The 17,042-nt window shown below is 34.1% G+C and overlaps 1 protein-coding gene across 3 annotated transcripts in view; it reads right to left on the reverse strand.

The window, feature by feature from the left end:
* SPATA17 (spermatogenesis associated 17) overlaps positions 1-17,042 on the reverse strand; it is a 91,217-nt gene that overhangs the window by 65,621 nt on the left and 8,554 nt on the right. For 2 of the 3 annotated variants that reach the window (XM_031552359.1, XM_031552358.1), the window contains exons 4-5: positions 12,898-12,948; positions 6,514-6,617 (exon numbers count right to left, since the gene is read on the reverse strand). In XM_031552359.1, the coding sequence (XP_031408219.1) occupies positions 6,514-6,617; positions 12,898-12,948 (155 nt within the window). The remainder of the gene's footprint in view (positions 1-6,513; positions 6,618-12,897; positions 12,949-17,042) is intronic. The other variant, XM_031552360.1, reaches the window with a different exon arrangement.

Below are 17,042 nucleotides of genomic sequence, written 5' to 3' on the forward strand. Positions count from 1 at the left end.
GAAATTCTAGGATTAGTAGATCTATAGAAAATGTTTTATAAAATTTCAGTAATTTTAAGACACCTAGTTCAAAATAAATGCAGTTCAATGACTGAATGTCAGTACCTAAAATTTCTTTCTACAAACTCAGATTAAAAACTTTGCTTTGGATATAGGTGAAATAAAGCTTAATATTTAACCTCTTAATCCAAATAGTGAGTTTACAGCTATACAAAAATACATGAGAAAAAACAGCCTTCGTATTTTTAAAGAGTACAGTCGAACCAATTACTTACATTACCTAGATTATTCAGGTTTATCTGAAGAAGTTGTTCTATATTACACAGAACTGGCTAAAATACCACTTGCTCAAGAGAGATTTATATAGAATAAGACACGCCTGAGGTGTATCTATCTGCAATCAGAAATTATTTTCCTATGCAGTTAAAACAAGATATTGCTTGTTTTATAGCTTTAGCCAGTTCAATTTCATGACCAAACTAAAAAGAAAAAACTTAATCTAAAAAGCCTTGGTTGGCAAAATGCATTATTGAAAGCCTATAGGAATATAAGCACATATGTTGTATAAAATCATATGCGTATGTGCAACTGTGTTAATATCCATAAAGGTAGGCAAAGGGAAGACCTGAAAATGGGCTAACTTTTCATGGATTTTTTTAATGCTCTGAAACTGCGCTGAAAGATAGATTTATGGACAACACACTTAAGAAGGAACAGCAATAACAATATACATGACTGTAGATAATCTAACTAGATTTAACACTTTAAAATGATTCTCTTAAAGCTTTTCTCTGGTCTAATTCCCACTTAAGTTAGTGCACACATCTTGATATCGTTCACAGGAAACTAGATCAAATCACAAAGAACAACTTCAGTGATTCTAGTTCCATGTTTCTTATCACATCTAGCAGTTACAACTAAAATTCTCTAGAAAAGGCATAGATGGCTCAAGTTACAGAAACTATCACTCAAAATTAATATTCAAATGAAAGAAAGCATATTTGGCACTCATCTCTGTTTCTATGGCTCCCAGAGAAAGCTGACAGGATATGTTTACATTCAGAAAATTCTAATTACAGGCAAATAACTTAAAAACTATAATCTGTTTCCTTTAGATATCTTCGAAGACAAGAAAAAGAAGATGGGTTAAAGATAAATTAGATAATTAAGCATAAAGTGAAAGACAACATTACAAAAATGAGTTTTTTATTGTTTTAAGAACTCGAAGGAGCTGTCTGAAAGGCTTTGGCACTAATTGAAAATAGACTACAGAATCAATTGCTTCTGCAGTCAATGAGGAGGAACATTTTAATTGAATTATAAGACAATATATGCATTCTTCAAAATACTTTGACACTTGAGAAAATAGCCAGCACCTGGACTTATCTTTATCAGAAAGGATCAGACAGATGGAGGCTGAACAAGTTCTCTTCATATTAGTATGACAACAGATGATTTATTTCAAGCCCTCTTTGTGGAAAACAGCAATACCTCAAAAGTTTTAAGAAGCAAAGTGTTTCTCATGTTAAAAGTAAGTAAAACTCAGAAATGCTCCGGTAACCAAGATAACCCAATACTCTTATTTTTTTCCATGCTACGAGATCAAGCATATTTGCAGAACATTGGATTAGACAACCAGCAACATACAACAGTACCATATTTCACTGTTCAATAAGATTATGAAATAATTAGACTGCATAAAGGATTTGTAAATATATGTATTACCAACTAAGTGATTTTTATCATTTAGCATTATCTGTTTCCTTGGCATTATCTGAAGAAGCTTTAATGATTACTGTGATTCTAAATCTGCTGATAGAACATCTAGTCTAACTTAGATGAAAGTCAAACACAAGGGCCACACTCAAGGGTCACTTTCACTACAAGAGCCAACAAGAAAAGAGAAAAAATTGGTGTGAATCTTCTCAGTGTGTGAAATTCATGAGTTAACAATGCTTACATACATTATGATACTTGCTAAAACTAGACTCTGGTCTTAGTCTGCTATATGTGAGTCGGTGCTTATTCCATAGCAAAGACTAAACTACCTGCCTTGATTATAAAGGAACTCCATACACCAGTACTTTGCCAACGCTTTGCTAGTTTCCTGATAGTGCTATCTTACTGAGTCGTATACGTAGGAAAAAACTAAATGGTGCCATTCATCAGCAAAAGGAGCACTACATCCCAAAATCTTATCTCCAGTTGCACACCTGACATACAGCAAAGTTGCTTTACTGTAGTTTAAAGGCCAGTGTGCAGATAACCTTAGACAGAGAACTGTAAGTTAATCAAGCAGTTGGACAACTGATGTTATCCATAAATTATTTTGATACAATGGCACTAGCATGCTAATTTTTGTGATGTCCATTTTCTTATCATTGATTGGAAACAGCTTCACATAAAACAAAATTCTAACATATCATATGGACTTACAGTCTATGCTAATTGCTTTTGGCATATTTCCCTTTGTAACAATTTTGCCAAGTCTCAGAAATGCTAAAGCTTTAAGAATGCTTCAAAACAAAGTATTTTTCCTCAACATGAAATATAGTAATTTTAATGAGAAATAATCGAATTAATTTTAATACATTTATGTATGCAACCATCCAATTAATCTATATTCAGGCAGAATACAGTATGCATCGGCATTTATTCAAATACAAATAGCTGCAACATATGAAGAATATTTACAAAAATCAACATAGCAAAATTCTATTTAAAAAAATATTTAAGACTATGTTTCCTACTTGGTTGGTTTAGAAGTTCCTAAAACCAGGCTCTATTCAGTGGTGTCTAGTGCCAGGACAAGAGACAGTGGACACAAACTGGAACACAGGAAGTTCCCTGTGAACACAAGGAAGCACTCCTTTACCATGCAGGTGATGGCACAAAGAGGTTGTGGAGTCTCCCTTTTGGAGATCCTCCAAAGTTCCCATGACAAAGTAATGCGCAATCTGCTCCGTATAGCCCTGCTAGAAAAGGGAGTGGGACCAGATGGTGTCCAGAAGTCCCTGCCAACCTCAGCCATTCTGTGACTCTGAGAAACCTTGCACAAATTTCAGAATTTAGGACTAGGAAACTCATTACAAAGTTACACTGAAGCTAAACAATACAAATTTAAAGAAAAATTAGAGTATGCCCTTATGAAGATAGAACTCAGTGTACAAATGCATTCTTTTGCCATCTGTCAAGAGATTCTTTGAATCACTTCTTATCTAAGGACTCTTGAAGACTCTACAGCCATTAAACTTATTGGTTTTGCCCTTTATTCTTCAGCCAGTCTGGGAGCTAAAACAGACAGCTATCTCCAGTTCTTACAAAAACAGCATCTTAGGTTAGGATAAGCAGTCTGTTAAGGTGTGTAAACTCACACATAATATGACTATTATTATTTAATTATATTTTAGGTCAATTTCTGTTAAATCAATTTCTGTTAAACTTAATTACATCCCTCTATGGCTTTAAACTGGGGCAGCTTCTATTAAGTTTACTTTCTCCTGGGACTTTCACAGTAAAGACAAATGATAAAGGTCCAGTACTAAATGAGGGCAGCTATTAAATAAGGCCGGCTTGTATTAAAGCTGGAAGGTAAAGATGTAGATACCAGATGAGATTACCCCGTGGTAAAAGAAAAGTCTTGTATGGGAAAAAAAAATGGGAAAGATGAGAGAGAAGGCAACAAACTTTGGTCAGTAATTCCTTTAAGATACCAGGCTGTAAACTAACAGAATGTCCAAAATTCTATAGTAACTTCCTGTGAAGTGGGTACAGGCTTCTCCCTAAAGAAAGGAGAGAAAACAAAGCACAACCTCTGGTTCCGGTGACCACGAGGTAAAACTATACCTTGAAAGGACCTGCAATGTAATTCCAGGTAGTTGTTGATAAATAGAAAATCTATTAGCATTTTTATAGAAGACTAAGAAACATATTGCAGTACAGTTTAGGACTACAGCATACCTTCAGAAAGAATACAGCTTAAACAAACTTTTGAAATGACAAACTTAGAGTGTGTGGTTTTTGGTTAGTTGGTTGTTTTTTTATACCCTGGAAGCTCTAAAAATCAGTTTAATTTTTTTACTGTAGTTGTAGTACTATTTGTGGAGAAACTTAGTTCTTTACTTTCATGGTCACAGCACTAATGCATATAGTCTGATGAATGTAGCTGTAAGAAATGATAAAATAATTGCATTGCTTCATTTACCATGGTTCTGTTGTTTCTTGGTGTTCTTGAGGTGTGAAACACTCAAAGACAGCTTAATCTGAATGCACAAGTGTAACAAGGGGCTCTGTCTGTAAACATACATTTCCATAATGCTGAAGCTGGAATGAAACTCAGCCAGTTCATAAATGTACTCCTTTAATTTCAGATAATGTAAATTGCCATATTTGATATATACAAAGATACCTATTAGCAATGAAGTTGTTCTGTCCCTTTTGATGTACTAGGGGATTGAAATATGCAGAGAATCCCTCCTCCACCTTGTTCAGTATTCCTAGTAGGAAACACACCGTGCCACCTTGGGGCCAAAGCAGTTGGCAGCAACTTAGCCCAATGACAGGAAAAATCTGTTTGGCTGAGGGCCTACACCTGATCTTCACTAAGCATCTGTTAGATTTAATCAAAAGAATGTTGAAGATAATATACATATTAGTTTCAAATATACCTGAGCAAAAGATTACTGCAGCAATTCTTGGTTGGACTTGAGAAGTGAAGAATTTTTAAAACCGAGAGGATACGGTCTATCTGACCAAATTTTCCAGAAAACTCAATTTTATCTTTTTGGGTTTTTTAATCTGAAAGACAGATTTTATTTTATTTTTTAATCTGATAGTTAGAAATTATTCTCTGAATTTCAGAAGGCAGAATTCAAATTAGCAGAATATCAATATACCAATAGCCAAGTAAGAGCTCATACACGCCAACTTTGACACAGTTTCAAGTACCTAAAATTACACCATTCATCTTACCTGTTAAAGACAAGAAACACATTGATTAAAATATCTATACAATTATAAGCACTGTTGTGTTGGTTTTCTTTAATGAACTGAAACAAATATTAGGGAATTCCGAACAAGAAGATATGACTTCAAAACTGTATGTTTTGAAGATACAGTTGAAGAGATTTTTTAAATTTAGTTTTGCAGAGTTGTAATCTAACATTCTGTGCAAAAATGCATTTAAATACACTACAGGTAGGCAGTTATCAGTATATTTTGTTACATCTAACAATGTAATGCAGAAGTTATTTCAGTGCTATGACAAAGAGGACACCAACAACACCAACAATAGTTGTGGAAAAATAATATAAATTAATATGTAGCATTTCAGAAAGCTGGATAATTTTTTACATACAGAAATTGCATATGCTGTTGTCTATAACAGAATTCTGATTGAATTGTCTCTGTCACGTGTCCTACATGAGACTTCCAGAAATATGAATTCCTTATATTTATATGCAAATACTGCAAATTGACTCAGCTTTCTGTACAGCCAAAAACTGTCCAACACTCTTTCTCTTACAATGAGAAAGTAATACTTATATTCAGCCAGTGAGTATTTTGTTTGTTTTTTTCTTTTATCTGTAGAAATTGTTATATATCAGGACAGTACATGAAGAAGAGAGAAATAATTAATCTCTATGTTACAAAATTTTCAATTTAAGTTCTGGGAAAGACAAGAAAAAACAGAGGAACATGTAGCAATAACAGTTTTAGACAAAATTCTTACAGAAGAATCTCTATTGCAGCTATCAGGAGAGCCACCTTCCCTACATCCAACCTAGTGTCCTTCTTAAGCCCTGAGGTCTGCCCACACTTCCTCAGTTGAGAGTCTTTAGGCTTTATGAGGTTCTGATGTGCTGTGACTGCTCTGGTACTTAAACCAATGTGTACAGAATCCATGTGAGCCTTTGTTTTACAGGCCTGCTCTTCTCAACACAAGCTTCTTTGTTTTCTTAAATAGACATTGATCTTCCTTCTATAGTGTACAGTCACCAATGAACCAGAATAAGAAGCTGGATACCATCACAGGAGATGGTATTTTTTTTCCCAAATGATAGTAAGAACTTGAGTATAGATAAAAAACAATTAAAGTCAATTAATATTCACACAATGGCTCATGAACGTAACTTAGACTCAAATATACACTTTCATTCTTTGTCAATAATAAATTTTCAAAACAAAATAACAACAAAAAAATCCAGTTCAACAGATCACATTTATAGCATAATGATCTATTAGTTTTTGAGTGTAGGTGAAGAGGCAAATCCTCTTTTATTAACCTGGTAAAAGCTGGAATTTCAAAGAATTTATAACGGTCAAAATGAAAAGAGAATGTAGCACAACATGCATAGGACTAAAATTAAAGAGAACAATGACTGAAACATACACATATATTTGATAATGGAAGGGATCCTACACTTAAAGAAATAGTTTAATTAGCAACATCATTTTTTTCCAAGTAAAAGAAAAGGAAATTAAGGTTCTACCACATGAAGTTTTTATCTTTACCTGACAATCTCGTTATTCAGAGAAATGGCTTCCAGGTACTTCTTCAGTGCATAGTAATTATGGGTATGTTTTCGGACATAATACCCTCTCCATCTTTTCTGAATCTACAAGAAGAAAAACTTGTTTAGTATATTTCAAATTGAAAGTTTTTATGTGTATGAAGTAACTGTTATATTTCCCAAAGAATAGGATGTCCTTAAAAGCAATATCAAGAAGAGGCACCACTATCTTTAAGTGAATAAAATGCAGGTAAGATGTAACATATTGTGTTAAATGGTGATATAAATTTACTATTAAATGCCAACATTAACAAATAATATCACATTTTAAGTAACTGTTTATGTTGCATCTGTTTATGTTGTTAAGAAAACATCTGCTGCTGCCAGTGGCATTGCTTCATGTCAGAATGATAAAAAGAAGAGGTGCCTTTTTTCGAAGTTACAGCATCTTCACACTCTTTTGTGCTCTGGATATGTTGTAAACTGAAAGAAAGCCTCCCAGTAATTCAGTGAGTGAGGATTTCTGAAAATATCATTTACAAACTGTCAGTCTTTCCCATATAAGATGATGCGTGTCTATCTGTTACACATTAATTACAATCTTCTCCCAAAATACTATTCCTTCTGCCTAACAGATGATGCTTAAACCAGAAAAGGAAACCTCTTTATCTGTAGTTAATTCTGACATTGTAGTAAGAACAGAAATTATATAGTGTCCTTCACGAGAAAGGATTCAGCTTGATGCATTTTAAAATGCATCACTTTCAAAAAAAAGACAGTTCAGTCTGGTTCTTCCCAAGTATTTAGTTTAACAAAACAGTTTAAACATTCTCTCATGTGAAAATACTAATTATGATGTTTCTGAAATTATTACAGGTTTCCTGGCTATATATTTTGTGGAAAGGGAAGGGAAGCATTAATTATCACAACTACCATTTGCTAGTCATATCTATCCCTCCGTACTGCATCACATATACTGATGCTGCTGGAAAACATAACTTCAGTCATGCTGAGGGTTGTTTTCAGTCTTCATTATCTATACTGTAACAGATCAGTGTGCTTTGTATCAGTACATCTCAAAAATAGATTCACAATCTTTTCCTCTGTCCTCAGTGTCTGAATTTCTCTTTATTTACATTCTTCCACCTTTGAATTTATCTACCTATAAAATATGCTTTAATTTATCTACCTATAAAATATGCTTTAGTTTCTTCTTTGTATTGTTTCTCTTGCTTCCAAATGTATTTCAAAATTAATTTCTCAATTTCCATCTTTAGTTCTGCCTTACTTTATTCCTGCTCCAGTTCACACCTCGTGACCTTTGCAGCTTTGAAAGCTTATGAGACATAACAGCAGAACAACAAAATCTACTAAATAAATTAAAAAAAAAAAAAAAGTCTGAGGTCTTACTATCAAGGAGCAACTTCATGGTTAGAAGCTATCCATCTACACCAGATGTATTGAAAAGAAGAACATTCAGATTTGCCAAGAGCTCTCCTTTTCCTCTAGGCTTCTGGCTACTAAATGTTAAAAGAAATGCAACTCTTCACTGTATCTACAAGGAATGTTTTTCTTGTTTTCCTTTTGCATCAACTCTTCTCTTTCCAGAACCTCAGAACCAAGCTACAACTTTTGAAGTGGAGTGAATCCCTTTTTTTGCTACTTTGTTGTTGTTGCTGTTGACTGTTTTTTTCCCCTAGCTTTTATTCCAAAGTAGCATAATGCAGAAGAGGCAAAAAGAGAATCACGAATTGTGCTTGATTTGGGAAAGAAAGCAAGGGGGAAAAAAGCTGCCACTTGTTCAAATAACAAATCAGACTTTGCTCAGAGTGACTTCATCTTCAAGTTTCAGCAGAGCTCTTAGGAAACAGGCAGAACTGTCTCTATTCCTTCCAGTTCCTTTGCAGCCGAACTCTGCATGGCTAACTGTGGTACCTGACAAAAGTTACTGCAATTTTGTAACTGCCGCCATTTTCTGTGCTGAAAACAATAACGTACTGGAACCATCTATATGAAGATTAATTAACAACTGCGTAATTTTAAACATTGCCTCTGGTATCATTCTTCAAGCACGAAACTACTCTTTTAGGTAAAAACAGGCATTTAATCTAAACTGATGATACCTAGTGGTACAGTTATGGTTATCTCTTTATATAAGATGTAATAAGTATCATAAGAAAGCTTGCACTAAGTCTTTGAGTGATATGTCACAAAAAAGTAAAATGATTCACTAAAGGTATGAGGAATAATATTTACTTTTAGTGTTAGCGTTCCCATTGTGCATCACCATGCTTTTCCTCTCTTCTTAAATGAGACTCAAAACTAATATAAAAAGCTGGTGTTTTCTTTTCCTTATGTGTTGTTTCTTTGTTTTTAATAAATAAATAAATAAGAATTCAACCTCTAGACATTGATATAAATAAATGTTATGCAATCAGCTGAACACAGGAGCAAGAAAGGTTCACACTAAGCATGCTTTCTTCGCACAAAATTGTAGTAAATTTCATAGTCTTTACAACTCCCTGTCTCATACACAAGTGCATCAGGTTAAAAAGGGATATAGAAAGAGGAAAGAATGAGCATGCCTTCAGAGATGTGGGATTAAGCAAAATCCTTTGCATGTGAATAAGGATCTTAGCTTTGTTTCTCTGTTTGGCTTCAATATTTCTCAACAAGAGTAACTTGGCTCCCATATAGCTGTGTGCTCATTAATGCAGGATTATGGTCCCTTTGAAACTATTTCTGACAGTCTTCACCTTCCAGCTATAAATGCCAAACTGGATATTTGTGGGTTAAAGGATCAAAACCCAAAACTGAAAGACAAAAGAGTAAAATTGCATAAACCTATAATTAACTCCAATAGACTCAGAGTACCAATTAAACATCACATTCTAACTTTATTTACTTCCTGTCTAGAATGGCCTCACTGAATGAATCATAGGAAAAAAACACTGCATTATATCACAAATTATTTTATGCTACATAAGTTGCTCCGAAAGTTATGCCTCCTATTTATTGCCATGGAAACTACAACAGTTACAAAAAGCACAATAAAACTATTTGATAGAGCAAATTCACAGCTACAAAACACAATTTTTCAGCATAATCACTATCATTAACTAAGTGTTTTCACCAGTGATGAACAAGAGCCTACGTGCTGTGCTTGTTAATATCTGCTTGGCCATTTGGTTTGTGTTTCACATTGCTTGACACCACTGTTGAGACTCATTATCCACCAACTCATTGTGCTCACAGCCACTGTTTGGTCTCCATAAATGTTTGGCAAGCATTGATGAATGTCAATGGATGCCATTTTTTCCACATGAAGGAATTCAATTCCACTTCTTTGGCTTCATATGCACTTCCATGTCAGATGCCATTTTGCCAGGCTGCCCCATCGGCTGCCATCTTGCAGCAACAAAATGTAATGAAATATTGGTAGGAAGGTTCAACCTCTACTGCCATACCTCCAACATCCACCTCTGCTGTCGTGGGCTAACATAATAAAATTACTTAAGGAGTAGCACTTGTTGATTTCTACTTCACTAATTATATGTGCCAGAAATCAGAAGACCGAAGACGAATCTCTTTGGAAAAGAGCACTTTCCACAGCTATGTTAATGATGCTCTTGTAATGTGAACATTCTAAATGTTTGCTTTTATAATAACAGACAAGTGTTATTTTGATAGTAGTGTGACCTCACAATTTGGTGCCTTCTGTCTTTCATCTGTTTGGGCTGATGAAACACGGGCAGTGTGGGCAACATTTTCCAAACAGTGACGCCATCATAGCAGCTTTGAAACAGTGGGTCACCTCATCCAGTGCAGATTTTTATGAGCACGGTTTGCAGGCTCTTGCTCATCACTGGCAAATATACAAAGCTAATGGTGGTAACTGTTGAAAAATAGTGTTTTGGAGCCAAGAATTTGCGCTATCAAACTGTGTTACTGTGCTATTTGTACCTGTTGTTTCCAGGGAAATAAACAAGAGGCATTATTTTTGGAGTGACTTATAATGTATTACAACTATATTTCTTTATAATTCCAAGGTGAACGTTTGAAAATTTCTTGGAAAAAAAGAGGCAAGTGTGTATGCCCTTCAAAGTAATTAGCAAGTTTCAACAGTGATTGGTACAAAACAATTATTGTCATTGATCAGCACTGAACAGATAATTTTAAACAAAGTCATTGTGTGCTCAGCAGATTACAGCTTGTTAACGGGCAAGTTCTAAATGACCTCTTAAGCTAGTCAAATCAATGATGCATATTCCTCATTAAGTAACATCAAAATGTAAGTGGTCTTATAAATAACGTTTATTTTAAGCACTAAAACAAATGGCAAAACCTTGATATATCAAAAGCCATCTGCTCATGAAAATATTTTTTTTCCCAGGGATTATTTTTGCAGCTGAAAATTTATAGCATCTTAAATCTTTTAGGAGGAAGAATCATGCTGCGAAGTAGTGCTCAAAAGTAAAATTAATTAAAACAAGTTCTTTCTTTTAACTTACACGGATGAAACTGACAGTTCTGGTTACAAGTAAATGCAATACAGGGAGACAGAGAGGTAGCTGACTTCAAAATTATGAGCATGTGCAATAATTCTAATATCAAAATCAAAAATGTCTTTTCAACCAGTGACTGGAAACCAAAATAAATCATTTAATGATTTATTTTAAATTTTGTATTTTAATAATACAAAAATATACACAGTTATTGTTATATTTTCAGAACACTGAGGCATTTTAATTGTGAATCAAGTCCATTATGTGTGAACACAAGGCATTGTTGGCTTAGGAAATTCAAATTCTGACCATACAATTTAATTGAGCAAACTCAACTGGCCTTAGTTGCTGTTGTTCTGTATTTCAGTTAGTTCTTCAATAACCAGATAATGGCAAAAAAACCCAACACATTCAGTGTTTCAGAATTGTAGCATTTTAAATCTGCTCTGTAGATATGGCCACAAAAGATAAAGAGAGATGAGAATTGGGTTCTGATACTTGCAATGAAATAATGGTCTGTTCTCTTGTTTTCTACTGATTTAAATTTCCATTAAAGAAAAGGACAATTGAAAAAATGCTACTTTGAAGATTTATATCACCTAATGATTCAACATTATATTTCCATTACAAATGAATGAGAACACATTCAATTTCAAAAATGAAAGACCAAATGCAAAACACTAGTTGACTAGAATACGTAATTACCTTTGAAATTTGGTCTTCAAGTGCCTTCCAAAAGTACACAGCTAACTTTTGAGAGAGGACTTACACCATATGTTTTCCCACTGATTTGAACTTCATGAATACATAGCATTTACCCTCTATAAAATAGTTGCAAGCCAGCTAACTAAAGAACAAATTAAAGCGAATAAGTGCATTTTTGAACAATTAGATTGCTGTAAAACATCTCTAGCTCTCTAAAATGCACTAAATGAAAGATTCTTGTGCTTTTGAGAGAAACACCACCAAGTCAAAAACCTGATGGGAATCTAATGACACAGCTTTTGATTCCGACTTATCTGGGAGACAAGAAAGGCCACAGTTCTGGGAATCTTTCTACTTTATAAGAACCTCCCTGGCTTACTCTCCAACCCCATCACATCCCTACGTTTGGTAGAATACAAAATGTAATATGCCTTGCCTGGCCTTGCCTAGGCCCTTAAAGTAAAGCACATTTTGTTGTTTTTTTCCCCACAATATAAAAGAAGTAAAGGAGGCTAAAAGATTTCATCCCAAGGATTATCTCATGTCCTCACCTTTGCTTTATCTGTTCAAATACAGTTCCAGAGTTCAGGAAAAAAAAATGCTAATTTTAGTTTAATATATTTTGCAACTTTCCCATGACAACTGTATATTTATTAAACTTCAAGGACTGTTTACTCACTTCTTCATCAATCACAGATCACTCAAAATATCATCAGTGAGATCAGAGCAGCTCTAACCTATGTCTGGCAGTGAACTCATCCAATACAAAGTAACTCTTCTGACATTCGATGCATCATTTGTAATGTAGTAACGAAAGAATAAGCACAGCTACTTTAATGAACATTAAACTTCTATTGTTTGTCAGAATTTTAAATAAATGTCTACATTTGTAAGAATACTCCCAGACAGAGTGTTTGTTTTATCATCATATATGGTAAGGTACAATGAACATTTAAATGGGGCAAGACAGACACAAATACCTTCAATTCAGCTACAGTTTTCAAATATAATCCAGGCTACTGAGAGTAACTTTAATTTTTAACTACGTACTATTTCCCACTGTTGCCATCAGCATATCAATCAAGTGTATATTATTCTGGTTTGCTCATTTTATTAAAAGCAAATTCGGAGCACAATTGACTTTTCATTTGTTTAACAAGTGAAGAAATATTTACCCTGACAGCCATTTCATTGTAGAAATTCATCTTCATAATAAAATATGCTGTCTGTGAATCAAGGAAAAAAAAAAGATGGCATATATTTCAGTTAACACAAAGACAGTGCGCCTATTTTTACATATAAAAGATAAGAATCTTTATACATAATACATAATAAGAGTCCTAGGCTTAGAGAGAATAAAATCAAACTTTGTATTGAAGAGATAGGCTTCCTAATACATAATGCAGGCTTAACCAGAAAAATCTATGGTAGTCAAACTAGGAGCTAATGGAGATATATGATCATAAAATGCTCTCCGCTGAGTTTGATAATCAATGGTGCTCTACTGAGAGTAGAATAACAAAGCAGAAATATTCACAAGTGCTGGTGACACATAGTATTGTATGATTTATTCACTGGGGTTCTTTTAGCCAAAACTCACAGAAACATAAAAGGAATTCATATTTCAAGACGTCTGGTTTAATGAAAAATTCAAAGAAATGCTGTCTTCAGTCGAAATCGTTCAAGGATACGGATGCAGTGATGGAGCAAAATTGTACCTTCCAACCATCTGTACTAAATGTTATGTACTTAGCTGTCTCCCGAGTAATCCTTGGGAATTTTGTTTCATTTAATATTCATTTTAACATCATAAAATCATAAATACAATGATACCATGTTACAGTGAATCCCCTGATATAGAAAACATTTCCTGAAGTCCTGGTTTCCTTCCAATAAAGTAGAATTCCTCTCATAGTGAACGAATCCCCTATTATACTAAGCAATCACTTGGCAGCATAGGTTATTTTAATGGATACATCACTTTAAACTAAGCTTTCACATCTGTTCCGCCCTCTAATTACAAATGCAAAATGAACATAATTCACAATTGTATCATAAAAAGTAAAATATAAGTACTTTGAATGCAAGAGTATGTCCTTTATTTAGCACAACATGCAGCTTTTATGTTTTTCTCATGTTTTAGACACAAATCAAAGGCAAAAGTGCTTTCCCCTGATATAGTGATTTTCTCCCCCATGGCAAACAGGAATTCACTATAAAAGGGTTTCACTGTAATTAGTGTTATTTGAATTGCCTAGTCTGATCCAAAGCAAATTGTCTGTGGAGAGCAGCAGGACTGGATTATTTATCAACAGTCTGGGCAATTAAGAAACAGTTGGCTGCAATATGTTATTTACAAATGAACACAATGATGCTACTTCATTTTAAATTCTCTTTCTTCATTACATTAAGCAAAGCATAATTCCTGCAGTTTAATTAAGGTGCATTTTAAATGCTTGCTTTAATATCATACCAATCTACTAGTAATAGATACAGGAGTAAATATATTTCCTAAATGAAAGAAAAATGCAAAACTGCTAAATCTCAAAAAAAAAAGTTTTCCCTTATATATGTATAAGCATATACACAAGTATATTTTTATATATTTTATATATTTGAGGGATTCACAATTCCAAATGTATGAACTGGAATAAATAGCAGGTGCTATCTTCACTTTTCTCTATGTAACTACTTTCTAAATGCCGCTAACTGTAGATATCTAAATGTTCATAAACTCTTCAATTAAATTGGTATAAATGTGCTTTTCAGCTCATCTTTTCTTTCTTTGGAAGAGAATATAAGAGTTGGAGTACCACCAAATAGCTTAAATATGATAAGGGGTTTCTCTCCATCAGTGATTAAATTAACCAATCTCACACTTTTTTGTTTTCCTCACACTTGAAGGCCTTGAGCGCTTTGGTTTGAATGCACTCCAATTCACTGCAGAACCCAACTTATCATCATTGGGCTCTTTATGTCACTGGTAGTGAAAGGAAATGGGATCACTTTCCCTTTCCCCCTGAACTTAGCGAAGTACTGAAGAGCTCTGCTAAAGCACCTCCCTCTGACATTTACAGGCAGCTAGACTGCGAATACACACCTCACACAGGCATGACAAATCCGTACCTTACACTACCACTACTCACAAAATCACTCATACCAGGAAGGGAATTACACATTCCTGCTTCTACTCAGTGCTGCTCTAAATCACAAGTCAGTCAAATGGAGAATTGCTCATATCACTTTGTTTCACAGTTTGCTTCTCTTGCAAATTCTGATCTAATCTTGATTAGAATACAACACAGTAAACTCTGCTTTTACAAGTGACAGATAATGTGTTCATCCCTTTCCACAAAAGCATAAGCATTATTTCGTGCTTCAATTCAAGTCTGTATTTACACACTTTCTAGTAAACAAAATATTATCTTTGAATCCAAGGTCCTCTTATCCAGAAGATACCTGCTTATGTCCACTTTTCTAATGCTTAAGGTCAATTTCCTGCATTTCTGTTTGTGATTATTGCCTCTCATCATATCACTGGACACCAATGCCAAGGCTACATTTTCATGCAGACTCTTTGAGAAAAACTGTCTCACTATACCATCCACATGAACCACCATCACCACTTCCACTACGTAGTCCTTGTATCTATCTTTGAGGCTTATGAACAGATCTCTCTTCTAGTTTACTTTAAAGGCTATGATTCCAAAATTGAATCCTTTTGTGTATAAGCTGCTGTGCGATGCTTAATCTTTCTCCTTTTTACTATTTAAAAACATGTTGGGGGATCACTTACAAATATTTTCTGATCGTGATTAGTGTTTTCATTGCATTTATACAGGTAATACGAGGTGACAATTTCAAAGAACCAGAATTGTGGTTGCAAACAGACATAGAGAAGGAAAAATCATTTGGTCTGAGTCAATATACTTTTTAATAGAAGAAACAAGCATTTGACTAATTCCTGTTGATCTGGAATTTAAAACTGGCTACTGAATAGAAGCTAAACTATTTAAGATGGTTTCAAACTGTGTACCATAAAATACTTTTTACATATACATATTCTTCCAAAGGGAGCTGAAAACAAGCCCATTTTGCATACCAACTTCATATAATAATGAAATGTTAGAATTCCATTTGCCTCAATAGTTGATTTCTTGTCTTTGGGAAGTACTATAAAATGGAGCACAGAGATATAGACTGATTCTTGTTTTGGTGTTTGCCTGGTTTGAAAACTCATCCTTTCCTGCAGGTACTTAAAGACTTTCAAAACCTAGTATTACCAATGTAACAAAGGCATTAAGAAACTTAAAGTAGCTCAGTTCTTAACTTTTTAAGAAAGAAACATTTTTACCAAAGTTGCTATAATTAGAATTTAGAAAGCTCCATAGCTTTGGTCACATAAACACTACAAATAGATTTTTTTATTAGGTTAATGAATGTTAAAAATCAACAGAAGAGGAGCTAGAGGAGTAACAAATGAAATACTAGTAGTGATGCACATATGGACAGCCAATCTGATGAGCCTCAGCCTTTGTTATTTTCCGCATCAGTACCACTCACATTTCACAATTTTGAATATAATCATTAAAATGATTTACTATCTATGAATCATGGGTATTTTGTGCATATGGTTTGCCTTGTTTGCTGGCAGCAGATACCAATATAATCATTATCAGCAGAGAAATTTTGAAGTGACCAAATTTTTTTGTGTTTAAGAAACAATCATGTCAAACATATTACCCCATTTCATTATCGTGAGTCATTACAACTACTGTTAGCAAGAGTTCAGAGTGAACATTAAGTGATCTTTTAACTGAAAAATTGCATTTAACTGCTGATAAGACTTTTGTTTCATTTTAAAATTTTCCAAATTCACCCAGTCACTGAATGTGGAAAAATAGGGATAAATATAAGGAATGAACTTGAACTTTGTGTCTAAATACAATTTGAGAACGGACAATATAGAATATAGCAGTCTAAAGGGACAAAATTATCTGCAACTTATATAGTTTTCAGGTTGGCTTCCAATCAGACTGGGCTATTCAGTCCTCTCCAAAGAGTCAGGAAGCACAAATTGAGGCACTTGAGAGAAAATATGGTTTTCTATGCTGATTGCTCTATATCACTTGCTGACGTGATTCTGTTTCTCTAAAGTTCTGGCTAATATTGGATGAATGCCAGAAACTGGACGGATTTGTTTTATAATTTTGAATATGTCTTAAGTGGGTTGCTTAAGGTTTTGTCACAGATTACAGCACAGAAACCAAACTTCCCTAAATTCAAGGACAATATTCAGTGAAGTTTTTTTTTTTAATAT

The sequence above is a fragment of the Meleagris gallopavo genome, chromosome 2 (assembly GCF_000146605.3).
Source record: "Meleagris gallopavo isolate NT-WF06-2002-E0010 breed Aviagen turkey brand Nicholas breeding stock chromosome 2, Turkey_5.1, whole genome shotgun sequence".
Taxonomy (NCBI): domain Eukaryota; kingdom Metazoa; phylum Chordata; class Aves; order Galliformes; family Phasianidae; genus Meleagris; species Meleagris gallopavo.